This window comes from Equus quagga, unplaced genomic scaffold (genome assembly GCF_021613505.1).
Source record: "Equus quagga isolate Etosha38 unplaced genomic scaffold, UCLA_HA_Equagga_1.0 73943_RagTag, whole genome shotgun sequence".
Classification (NCBI taxonomy): Eukaryota; Metazoa; Chordata; class Mammalia; order Perissodactyla; family Equidae; genus Equus; species Equus quagga.
Window position 1 is genome coordinate 248,985 of NW_025802961.1, and position 11,534 is coordinate 260,518.

An 11,534-nucleotide genomic window follows, 5' to 3' on the forward strand; every position below is an offset into this window, starting at 1 on the left:
GCAGCCATAGATTTGCACGTAGGTTATGCCCGTCTCATGCCCTTGTGTGTCTGTGTCTTGCACTGACTAGTCTGAGCACGCCTCGGGGAACCATGCAGGATGGTACCAGCAGGTTCACCTGCAGAGGGAAGCCCATCCACCACTTCCTTGGCATCAGCACCTTCTCCCAGTACACCGTGGTGGACGAGATCTCAGTGGCCAAGATCGATGCGGCCTCACCGCTGGAGAAAGTCTGTCTCATTGGCTGTGGATTTTCTACTGGTTATGGGTCTGCAGTCAAGGTTGCCAAGGTAGGAATGACAACGGGTGATAAAAGCAGTTACGCTCAGACTGTCAGGAACCAAAAGGAAAGCAGATTCTCACAGGAATCAGAGATCATTCTTCGTACATTTACTAGTAGCTTTCCCCCTGCTCCCATAAGAACATTGACATACTCCATAGAATTGAGGGTATCAAAGATGAGTAGGAAAATGCCCTCGGAAGGAATGGAGAGCATATCATAGAACATTGGTCTGTTTATCACTAATGAAAAAGCTATTGATAATTAGTTACGAAACAGTAAAGGTGTCGTTTTCAATAACTATACTTGTTTATTTTTCTTTGGGATGTCTAAACTCTAGAGCTGGCCGCTCGTTCAGTCATTCATTCTACAGTGAGACAGCACCAACACGCACCAGGCATGGTAGGGTCTGCTGGGTTCTGAGGTAGCAAAAGTAAATGAAATGAAGGGGTTGCCTTTGGGGAGTATCTACTCCAGGGATCCTCCACGCCGAGGATTAGGATTAACAATAGACTCCAAAGCCTTACCTGCTACACCTCCAAATTGAGGGCCATCCACACACCCACTCTGTGGATCCCGATGAGGAAAGCGAGGAAGCTTCAGTGATCCGTTCATTCCACTGCTATGTCTCATCCTCTGCCATGAACACACACACACACACACACACACACACACACACACACACTGCTGAAGTGGTAGATTCTAAGGAGAGGTTCTCTAAAGGCTCCTTTCCGCAAACGGTTGGAAATCCAGCATCTTTTCATTTTATGAAACTGAGGCCCAGAGACATAAAGCTATTTGTCCAAAATCTCACAGCTGCTTCGTATGAGAGCTGCAATGAACCTCTCTCTCAAAACTCCTGCTGATTCATAAAGCATAACACATAATTACCAGCACTTTTAAGTCATGGCCACAAGCCTCATATTTTCCTGAGTAAGGCAAAGAGGGGAGCCGTACCCCAGGGAATGATTACGCGGTACGGGAGGAGCATTTTACCCTCACTGAAGGCTGACTCCAGCAGACGAGGGTTAGTAAACTGTCCCTAGCCACCTTAATCAATTGAGAGCACGTGTTTTCCAAATTTCTGTGCTTGCATGAAGGCCCTTGTGCAATGGCATCATCTGTTTCAGCAGGTGTTCTAATTGAGCAGCAGCCAAGGGCACTCATAATAATGGATTTCATCCGTTATTAACATAGACCAACTTTTCACTGCATTATCGTCCCTTAGTGTATGTTAAAAAGCAGGGAGAAAGACCCACTAAGATCACATTGGCCTCAAGCTGTATTATCTTAAAGTTACCTGTGAGTTTCCCCTGGCCTTAGGTTTTGTGTTAACCTCAGGATAATTCATCCATATTTCAGAGCTAATTTCTGCTCTCATTATACTGGTTATGACTACTGAAAGTTAATCAACCAAGGAGTTAACTACTGAGGGTTCAATTGGACTATTTTTTTCAGTCTCCTGGAATAACGTTTTCCACTTATTATCTCATTTCCCAAAAATTGTGTTTATGTATGTGTGATGTGCTGAAGCTGGCTGTCAACAGATTTGAGCCACTAGACTCTCTTTAAGAGGGAAGTCACCAGCATTTAGAGCTCAAAGATCATCCAGGCTCCCAGCTCCCAGCCTGGGCTTCCCATTGGAGTCATTTGGGGACTGGGTCCCACCTGCCCAGATTCTGATTTAATTGGTTATGGGCTGTGACCATTGAGATTTTTTTAAGTTCCCCGGGTCTAATGTCTAATGTCCAGCAAAGACTAGTTCAAACCCCTCAACTTAAACACTGAAACAACTGAAGCCAAAAGAGGTTTTGACAGCAGGTTGGACGTAGTCTGAGCAGCTCCTGAAAACGGACAAGGCATAGCACTTTCCACAGCTTAGGCGGTCTCCAACAATCATTACTTGATCCATTTTTGCATTTTCTGAAAACACAGGTCACCCAGGGCTCCACCTGTGCCGTGTTTGGCCTTGGAGGAGTGGGCCTGTCTGTTATCATGGGCTGTAAAGCAGCAGGAGCGGCCAGGATCATTGGGGTGGACGTCAACAAAGACAAATTTGAGAAAGCAAAGGAAGTGGGTGCCACTGAGTGCATCAACCCTCAGGACTTCGAGAAACCCATCCAGGAGGTGCTGACAGAAATGAGCAATGGAGGCGTGGATTTTTCATTCGAAGTCATTGGTCGGCTTGAGACCATGGTATGTACTGCAAAGTACCCTGAGATCTGCTTCTGCATTCTGGAGGATGCTCTCAGGCTGCAGAATAGAAATATTCTATATAAGGAACATTTTTAAAGCTACGAGTGGTGATTTGCCAGCTCCTGTTTGTTACCTGATTGCTTAATTTATTGTCATGAGAAATCTTTCATTCCATCAGTTAAGCTAAACAGTTATAACTAATATTTCCCCTTAGCAGAGGTAGGAGGTTTGTTTATTGAGCCGTTACAAATTTACCTTGTTAATCTTTAGTTAAAAAATTCAAGCTGAAATATATACAATATAAATTCTGTTCTCAAGTTGGCAAGTTTGATTTTTCCCCACTTTCTGAACAATAATTGTTTAACAATTTTTATGTTTTAATGAATTCTGATTTTTCCCACATATCATACTTTGGCCACTGGAAATAATGAGCAATTTCACGCTTTGAATCATTTTATGAACAGAAAATATGTGCTATCTTACCACAGCAGACCACGCAGTGGTTCAAAGTGAGCACCCAAACCCGGGTGTTGGACTGAATACTGTAAAAAGTCAGCTGGGTTTTGCAATGAAAAAGTTTGAGATAGCTATCTCCTAGCATTGTTTCCAAATTCCATGGATAATACATGGAACATTCTTAGCACAGTGCTACCTGTCAAGTGGTCAGCGCTTAACAAATGTCAGCGGGTGTTATCAACATGAAACACTGTTCCCAGTCTTGCAGTGCTTACAGCAGCTTTGGAATATACATGATATTACTTTCAAATAATTACAAATATCATCAATTGCAAGAGGGAACACATTTCCAGCTGTATTCGACTAATCAGAAGCCTCTAGAATCTACTGAAAAAAGTCCCCAGAGACCAGCAAGTCCCCCTTTTGCGGTTCTCCAGCAAATCCCAGCTGTGTCGGTGAGAAACAGGAAGAGTGAAGCTCTTTGCAGTCTTGAGCTGGGGCGATATGCCATGGGTGGCTGAGGTTCCAAGAGAACCCAACTTTTCCGAGGCTGTGTCTTTCCTCCTTATGCCCTTTTGCTGTGGTTTCCCTCCATTTTCTGACGTGGAATTGGGTTGTTACTTTATTTGAAGACGCCAATGTCCAACGCCACATGTCCTGAGGTGATCTTGTCTTCCACATCTCATACTTCAAAATCAAAGGACAGATCACTACATCTTGCTGGGGCATCCTAAACAATTTTCTTATGATGGACATGTGTAAAAACATGACTGGAGGAGGAGGGCTTTCTTTCAACATTCCAGAGTAAGAGGTATGGTTTAAAGTAAAACCAATGAACATTTTGGGGAGGTAAAAGCACATTTAAAACCTGTCCGTTTTAGGCCCACAACTATATGGAAAAGGTGCTCGACATGGCTCGTCGTTAGGGAAATGAAAATCAAAGTCACAAGACACCACCTCACATCTTTTAGAATGGCTGTTCTCAAAAAGGCAAGAGATAATAAATGCTGGGGAGGCGGTGGAGGAAAGGGAACTTTTGTGCACTCTTGACGGGAATGTAAATCAGTACAGTGATTATGAAAAGCAGCATAGAAGTTCCTCAAAAAATATAAAATGCAGCCACCAGATGATCCAGCCATCCCGCTTCTGGGTACATAAACAATGAACATAAAATCACTTTCTCAGAGCGATATCTGCACCGCACATTCATTGCCGCATTATTCACAAGGGCCAAGACGTGGAGACAATAAATGTGCACTGGCAGATGAATGGATAAGGAATCGTGGTGTAGATAGATAGATAGGTAGATAGATAAACAATTTATTCAGCCATAAAAAAGAAGAAAATCCTGCCATTTGCAACAACATGGGTGAATCTGGAGGACATATGTGAAGCGAAATAATCCCAATGCAGAAACACAAGCACTGTGCGACATCACTTATATGTGGAATCTAAAACAGAAACTCTTAGAACCATTGAGTAGAATGGTGGTTGCCAGGGGCTGGGGAGCAGGGGTAATGGGTGGATGTTGGTCAAAAGGAACAAACTTTCAGTTATAAGATGAGCAAGTTCTGGGGATCTAACGTAGAGCGTGGTGAGTACGGTTACTAATACTGTATTGTACACTTGAAATTTGCTAAGAGAAGAGATCTTGTGTTTTCACCACACACACAGGCACAAATGGTAACTATGTGAGGTGATGGTGTGTTAATTAACTTGACCGTGGTAATCATTTCACCCTGCATATGTATATGAAATTTTCACGTTGTACAACCTAAAACAATTGCATTGTACAACTGGAATATACACAATTGTTATTTCTCAACCATACCTCAATAAAGTTGGAAAAAAATAAAATACATAAATCAGAAAAAAATGTACATTTTAGCAATGGATGGTAGAAAGGGGATGCATTAAAAAAGGAGACCATCAAATGGACAAGAAACAAATTTTGATGATGTAATTGACCTTATATCTTGTTCACCATCAAAATACCTGCTTCAGGGGTCTGCCCGGTGGTGTAGTAGTTAAGTTCACGCTCCACTTCGGCAGCCCGGGGTTGTCGGGTTCGGATCCTGGGCGCGTACCTACACACACTTATCAAGCCATGCAGTGGCAGGCGTGCCACTCATAAAATAGGGAAAGATGGGCCTGGATGTTAGTTCAGGGCCAATCTTCCTCAGGAAAAGGAGAAGAGTGGCAACAGATGTTAGCTCAGGACTAATCTTTCACCCCCTACCCCCCAAAAGAACCTGCTTCAAAGTACTGAGTTCAAAATATCTGCTTAATAAATAAATGAAAAGTAAGTTAACCAACTGAAATTGCTTGACGGTCATGTGATGATAAACGTTAGCTTTATTTGAGCAATCAGATTTTATGTGTATGTTTGTAATGATTTTTGCCTCTTTATTACTTTATAAGAAAGAATTAAGGTCACACAAATTCATTCATCCACTGTCCTATTCAAGAAATATTCTCTGGGCGTTTTCTAAAACCACAGCTGGTGGCTTTAAGAAATCATGAAAAACCGAGGAACAAGAGATGCAATCTCTTCCCTCCACACACTCACGATCTAGCAAAATCAATATTGCGTGATACTGTGCATCATGAGTGGGGGTTACCAGAGAATCCAATTTGATGGTGCGATGGATTGATTTTATTCCAGGTGGCTGCCTTGTCATGCTGTCAAGAAGCATATGGTGTGAGCGTCATCGTAGGAGTACCTCCTGATTCCCAAAATCTCTCTATGAATCCCATGTTGCTACTGAGTGGACGTACCTGGAAAGGAGCTATTTTTGGTGGTATGTTGTTAAGCTAGAGGGCCAAATTCTTATTAACCTCAGGACTTCTTCCCTTTTACAAGTGACAAAGCCAGTTTTTAAAAAGTATCCTGGTTAAAAGCAAATTTAAATTCCTTTGTATCTATAGGCTCCAAATCAACTAGATGTAGAACTAATGCACGCAGAAGGTCCCGACATAGACTTTTCTGGTGTCCCCATGAACTAAGTAGGCGCTTTGAGCACCTCTTTCTATACTCGAGACTGCGCAGGGCACCGGAATACCTAGTAGACCCAGGAACCCATAGCAATAATTCATGTCTGCATCCATCGCCCACATTTAGACAATTGCTAAATTTGCTCCTTCACTGTGGGAGTGCCCGTCTGTACCATAATTTCTCTCTGAGAGAACTGACAACCAGGCCCCGATCTAAACAAAGGCCAGACCACTTCGAAAGGATATTGACACACACTCTCCTATGACGTTCAGGAGAGTGGTTTGTGGAATGCCGCACTTTTCATAAACTTTCATTTACATTCTTTTTGGAAAGTCTCCTCTCCAATTCTCCTCTTACCCCTGGCTGAAGCCAACAACTATGTCACTTTATTTTCAGGTTTTAAGAGTAAAGATTCTGTCCCCAAACTTGTGGCCGATTTTATGGCTAAAAAGTTTGCACTGGATCCTTTAATCACCCATGTTTTACCTTTTGAAAAAATAAATGAAGGATTTGACCTGCTTCGCTCTGGAAAGAGGTAGGTTTTAAGTTGCTTTTTATGGTGGGTTTTGACCAAGAGAGAAAAAAAGATGGAAGGATGAGAAAAACAGAGTGCCTTGGTTTTCCATTACCAGTTCAATCTTTGCATGTAGAACATTTAGGACTATATGGTGAGAAGCCAAGAACAGTTGCTTTGCATTTCCTGTTCTGCTGAAGCCAAATTATGTTGGTTACAGCAAATCTAAACGATCAGAGCCACTCAGCCTTTTTCACAAGAAAACACTCACCCTGGGCAAGGAAAAAGAATCAGAGACTCATGGTCATAATTATAACCAGGAGTGATGGCAGCCTCTGCCTGGCCACCAGAAAGGTTGACCATTAATGGCTATAAATTTAAATTCTATTCAGGACATCCCAAAAATTCACTATGGGAGTAAGTGGAGCTACAATGGGATTGCTTTTTATACAGATACCACAATTTTTTCAGAAAAAAATCACAGTCTGTTGTTAATTCTTCTTTCCATTTACAAAGAATTTTTCGCAAATAAAAATTAGTATATGGGGGGCTGGCCCGGTGGTGTAGTGGTTAAGTCTGCACGCTCTGCTTCAGCGGTCTGGGGTTCGCATCTTTGGATCCTGGGCACGAACCTACACACTGCTCATCATCCATGCTGTGGCAGCATCCCACATAGGAAAGAGAGGAAGATTGGCACAGATGCAAGCTCAGGGAGAATCCTCCTCACCAAAAAAACACAAAAAAATTACTCTAGAGAGGAAGGGTACAAAATGCTATTTTTAAATGTTGAAGTCTTTTCTTCAAAGCTTCGGAAATTAAGCTGATTCCAATTCCTACCTGTGACATTTAACTTTTACAGCCACTTAAAAGGAAGGATTGCGTCACCTGTGTTAACATACAAGGCAGAACTAGCAAAAGGCAGTTCCATCTAACTCCACCTTCTCATTTCAGAGTCCCTGCTTTTCCTCTGCCTCACACTTCTTCTCGTGAGGTTTTCAACGTTAAACAGCATTTCTTAAGCAGCCACACACATAACACATTACACTAGACGCTTAGTGTGATGAATATGATTGAGGAAGGAAAGAAACTAGGATCCAAAGAGCACCGGATTCCATCCTTTCTGGAAAGCAATTTGGTAATTTGTATTAGAAACCTTAAAAAAACTTAGATCCTTTGTCCCAGGGTTCCATTTATGGGACTCTTTTCTACTGAAGTAGTCAGAAATGCAAACACGCATCAATTTAAGTATGTTCCTCTATCATCTATAATATCAAAAGTTGGAAACATCCTGAAAGCGTAACATGAAGGAGATGCTTAAATAAGTTCCAGCCTTGTGCTAGAAATCAATGAAGTCATCAAAAAGAAACGCTTTCATAAAAGTGACAAAGTCTCATGATGTAAGTTTAGGTTGTAGAATCGAGAAAATAAACATATGTAGAGTATGATACCAAGTTTTCAACAATAGCACTAAAAATTTACATGTGTCTAGAAAAATGTTGACCAAAATTCAAGAAAATATTAACACTGATTATCTCCAGGTTGTGGGATTACAGGTTACTGCTACTTTCTTCTTTACACTGTCCTGGAGTTTCAAAGTTATGTACATTATTTCTCTTGTCATATGTCTGTATATACAGACATATAATTTCTTAAAGACACAAAGACCTTCGTTTTATAAAAGTATTTTTCTCTCAGAAGATGGTTTTTGGAAAGGACATTGGTTCTAGTGTAAATGTTACATGTCTGATCTGCCCAAGAATGAAGCCTCTCTGAATACAAATCAACTTTATCATCTGCTTCTAAGAATCTGAAACATTTCTTCGTCAAAGCTCTATTAAACCTTCAACATAGTTTAACTTTGTTACGTTATCGGTTCCTTCAAGCAAATGACCTCTCATCTTGTAGTTTGTACAACTTTGTATTTGGTTTAAACCCCAGCATCCCACACTAGACGTGTGACCTACAGCAAGTTAAAAAGCTCTCTAGGTCTCAGTATTTGTAATCTTAAAGGTGGAAATCATATTAGAACCTGCCTCATAGTATTGTTGTTTGAGGTTTAAAAGACGTAACGCATGTAACCAGCTGCAGAGTGTGTGAAAGACAGCAAGAACTGCTTCCATACCATCACCCATTGTAGTTTTGTATTCAATATTATGTCAGGAGTGTAGGTGCTCAGTAATGATTTTTTGAGGATGCTGCTATATAAAGAAGCCTAAATGGCCGTCAAATTCACGATGTTTTTCTTGAGCTTAGGGTTGGGGAAAACACAAGCAAGAGCCAGGACAAGATGAACTGCCCTTTTACTTGACTCAACTTGGGTACAAAGGCATGGGAAAGGAGTGGAGGGAACTTTATTTCCTGTTTCAGTATCCGTACCATCCTGACGTTTTGAGACCATACAAATGTCTGCACTTGTAGCCGTCTTCTGGCTCCTCTATCCTCTGGATCATCAGCCAAACAACATCAATAATTCTGTTCCTCAAAGATGCTATTAATAGTTACCGCTGGGAGCTTTCTAAAAGAAACAAAAATTGATGTGAAGTCACTTTTCAAGCAAACGTTTAAAATCCAAGTGAGAGCTAGAGGAACCATCAGCTGGGTAACTGAGCCCACTAAACTTTCCTTCTTAATCATTCTCCTCACGTTGAATCCTGTCACCTTTCCCGTTGAGGGAAGGCACTTCTTTTGACTTCTTGCACGATTTGTGTCTTGGGCACCCTTAGTATTGAAGCCCGGGGTGGGGGTCCTCATGATACTTGCCCCTCAGCATACACGTGATGGGCTATTGTGCTCTAAGCCTTCTCCTTCCACATGCATTTCCACTGTCTGTATTTGCCTTTTGATGAAGGTACCAAAGCCGTACAGTAAAATACAGACTGTGAAAAGATACACTCAGATTAATAAGTGGAGCAGGTCTAGAACTTCTAAAGGCAGGGAATTTCTTAGGAAAATGTCATACATTTTTATAAGGTGGAGGGAAATGTCTTTATCGCTTTTATACTGTTGGCAGTGGATATATGATCGTTCTTTTAAATAAAAGCAGTTTCATGCGACGTCGTATTAAATTTGAAAAGGGCCGTATTAAAAACTCCGTAATTTTTATTCATGGAAGTGCTTTATTGGTTAAACAATCTTAATTATTACAATTAACTGCAAATGAGTCTTAAGGTAATTAAAAAGCAATGTGATGGCCTTAAATGTAGGGATAGGAATGAAGCAGCTATGGACACAGCCTGTAAAATGGGTAACCAAGAAATGGCACAAATGTCCAAAGCAATATACTTTCCAAATAGAGGCATGTGCATTTACAGATGTACACTTTTTCAAAAATTATCTTCAATCTAGAACTTTTCTATGAGCTACCGTGTCTTAAATCAAGTCGATAACTCTGGAATTGGTTTAATTCTTGGATGTGTGAGAGCCTATGGTACCCATTTATTAGTGCTCTCTCATTCTCAGGGGAAGATTTGCATTTTGAGCTTTGTCTCTAAATACGTAACGAAAGCTTGCTGCTTTAAGGAGTTTTAGCTCTCTCTAAAAGGGTTCCTTCTATGTCTACGATTTGTTGGATGCTGTGGGAAGGAGTGCAGACTTAGAGCAAGTGAGCTACCACTTCCTTGTGACCTACAGTAAGTTACTCAACCTCTCTGAGCCGACGCCATCCTTTGTTTTAAAGATTGCTCTACCAACCCATTACAGGTTCACGGAGATTAGATGAGATGATGCTACTGAAAGGGCACTGTCAACTGTGAAGTGCCCTGTAAATGCAGGGAATAGTTTGATTGTTTTTTCAAAAGTGCTGAAGGAGATATTTAGGATCAAGGCAGCTTTCAGAATGCCCCTGAGATAACATCATGGGACTCTCTGGGTCCCACGTTGCTGGGTGCTCCAATGTTTTTATATTGGCGCCGATGGTGTGAGATCCAGAGAAAAAAGAGATGGTCCTAAATGCCCACATCACATTAGCGGGCATATAATCCTGCAGGTTGTGCAGAGGCCTGCATCCAGTTCCAACCCTCCTTCCTCTCAGGTTGTGGGGAGTAGGCAGACAGCAGGTTGGAGGTGGGCTTGTCGGTGCCCTCACAGAGGGTCATGGTCCTCCAGGGCTGTGTGGGGAGGTGGGGTGGATGCCTCTGACCCAGCGCTGGCGCTCTGTTTACATTGACACTGACGGAGAAGGAGGCAGGTTGAAATCAAAGAAGAAAAACGGAATCACAGAGTGGCTGGTATTTTGTTAGCCCTGTAATGGTGTACATGGCCAGAGCGTCCTGCTGGCCTGCAGCAATGAAAATTTTGACTCTAGAACAAGAATTTCCATATTTGCTGGTCTCCTTAAAACAATGTAGCTGTGAATGTTTGCAGCTTGCACTCACTTTTAGCCAGCTCTGAGAAGCTTAGTCGAAACAAGGAACATTTTCAAAGTTTGAAGGGAATTTCACGTTGATGGTTTAAGTGATAGCTCTGATACAACAGCTTAGCCCCTCCGGAAATAGGACATGAACAACAAGAAGTGATGTAAGTGAACTCTGAATTCACCCTTTGCTGCTTTACAGATCACACAGGCAGCCCTCGGATTAGGAAGAAAGCCATTTTGACAGAATCATTAGGAAATGACTCAGAAGTTGAAGCAGAGTGAGAGCAAACCTGTATTTGACAGTTTCATTCTTAGAAACTGACTACCTAATTCTCTTAGCAAATGATCGTTGTACAAATAACTGCTGTTAAGTATTGTCTGAAAATGTTAAAGCAACAATTTTACTGAAGTACATTAAACTGTATTTGTCAAATACCTAGCAATATTCAGGAAATGGGCCACTGCATAAGAAGAGCAGTCAGAATCAGTGGGGCCAGAATAAAAGCGGAATGGGAGCACTATACTGGGGACCACACACTCTTTCGATGCGAATGATGGTCAGGAATGTGGACTTGGAGTTAGGTTTTGTGTTTGGGGAAGACAGTGATCCAGTTTCATTCTTTTGCAAGTACCTGTCCAGTTTTCCCAACACCATTTATTGAAGGGACTGTTCCTCCCCCATTGCATATTCTTGGCTTCTTTGTCATAAATTAATTGACTGTATATGCATGGGTTTATT

General features: G+C 41.6%; 1 protein-coding gene across 1 annotated transcript in view; it reads left to right on the forward strand.

The window, feature by feature from the left end:
* Positions 1 to 9,543, forward strand: part of LOC124234443 (alcohol dehydrogenase S chain-like) — a 14,275-nt gene extending 4,732 nt beyond the window's left edge. The window contains exons 4-8 of the mRNA XM_046651785.1: positions 23 to 290; positions 2,216 to 2,476; positions 5,598 to 5,733; positions 6,324 to 6,462; positions 8,809 to 9,543. Coding sequence (XP_046507741.1) covers positions 23 to 290; positions 2,216 to 2,476; positions 5,598 to 5,733; positions 6,324 to 6,462; positions 8,809 to 8,833 — 829 coding nt within the window. The 3' untranslated portion in view covers positions 8,834 to 9,543. The remainder of the gene's footprint in view (positions 1 to 22; positions 291 to 2,215; positions 2,477 to 5,597; positions 5,734 to 6,323; positions 6,463 to 8,808) is intronic.
* Positions 9,544 to 11,534: the final 1,991 nt, after the last annotated feature.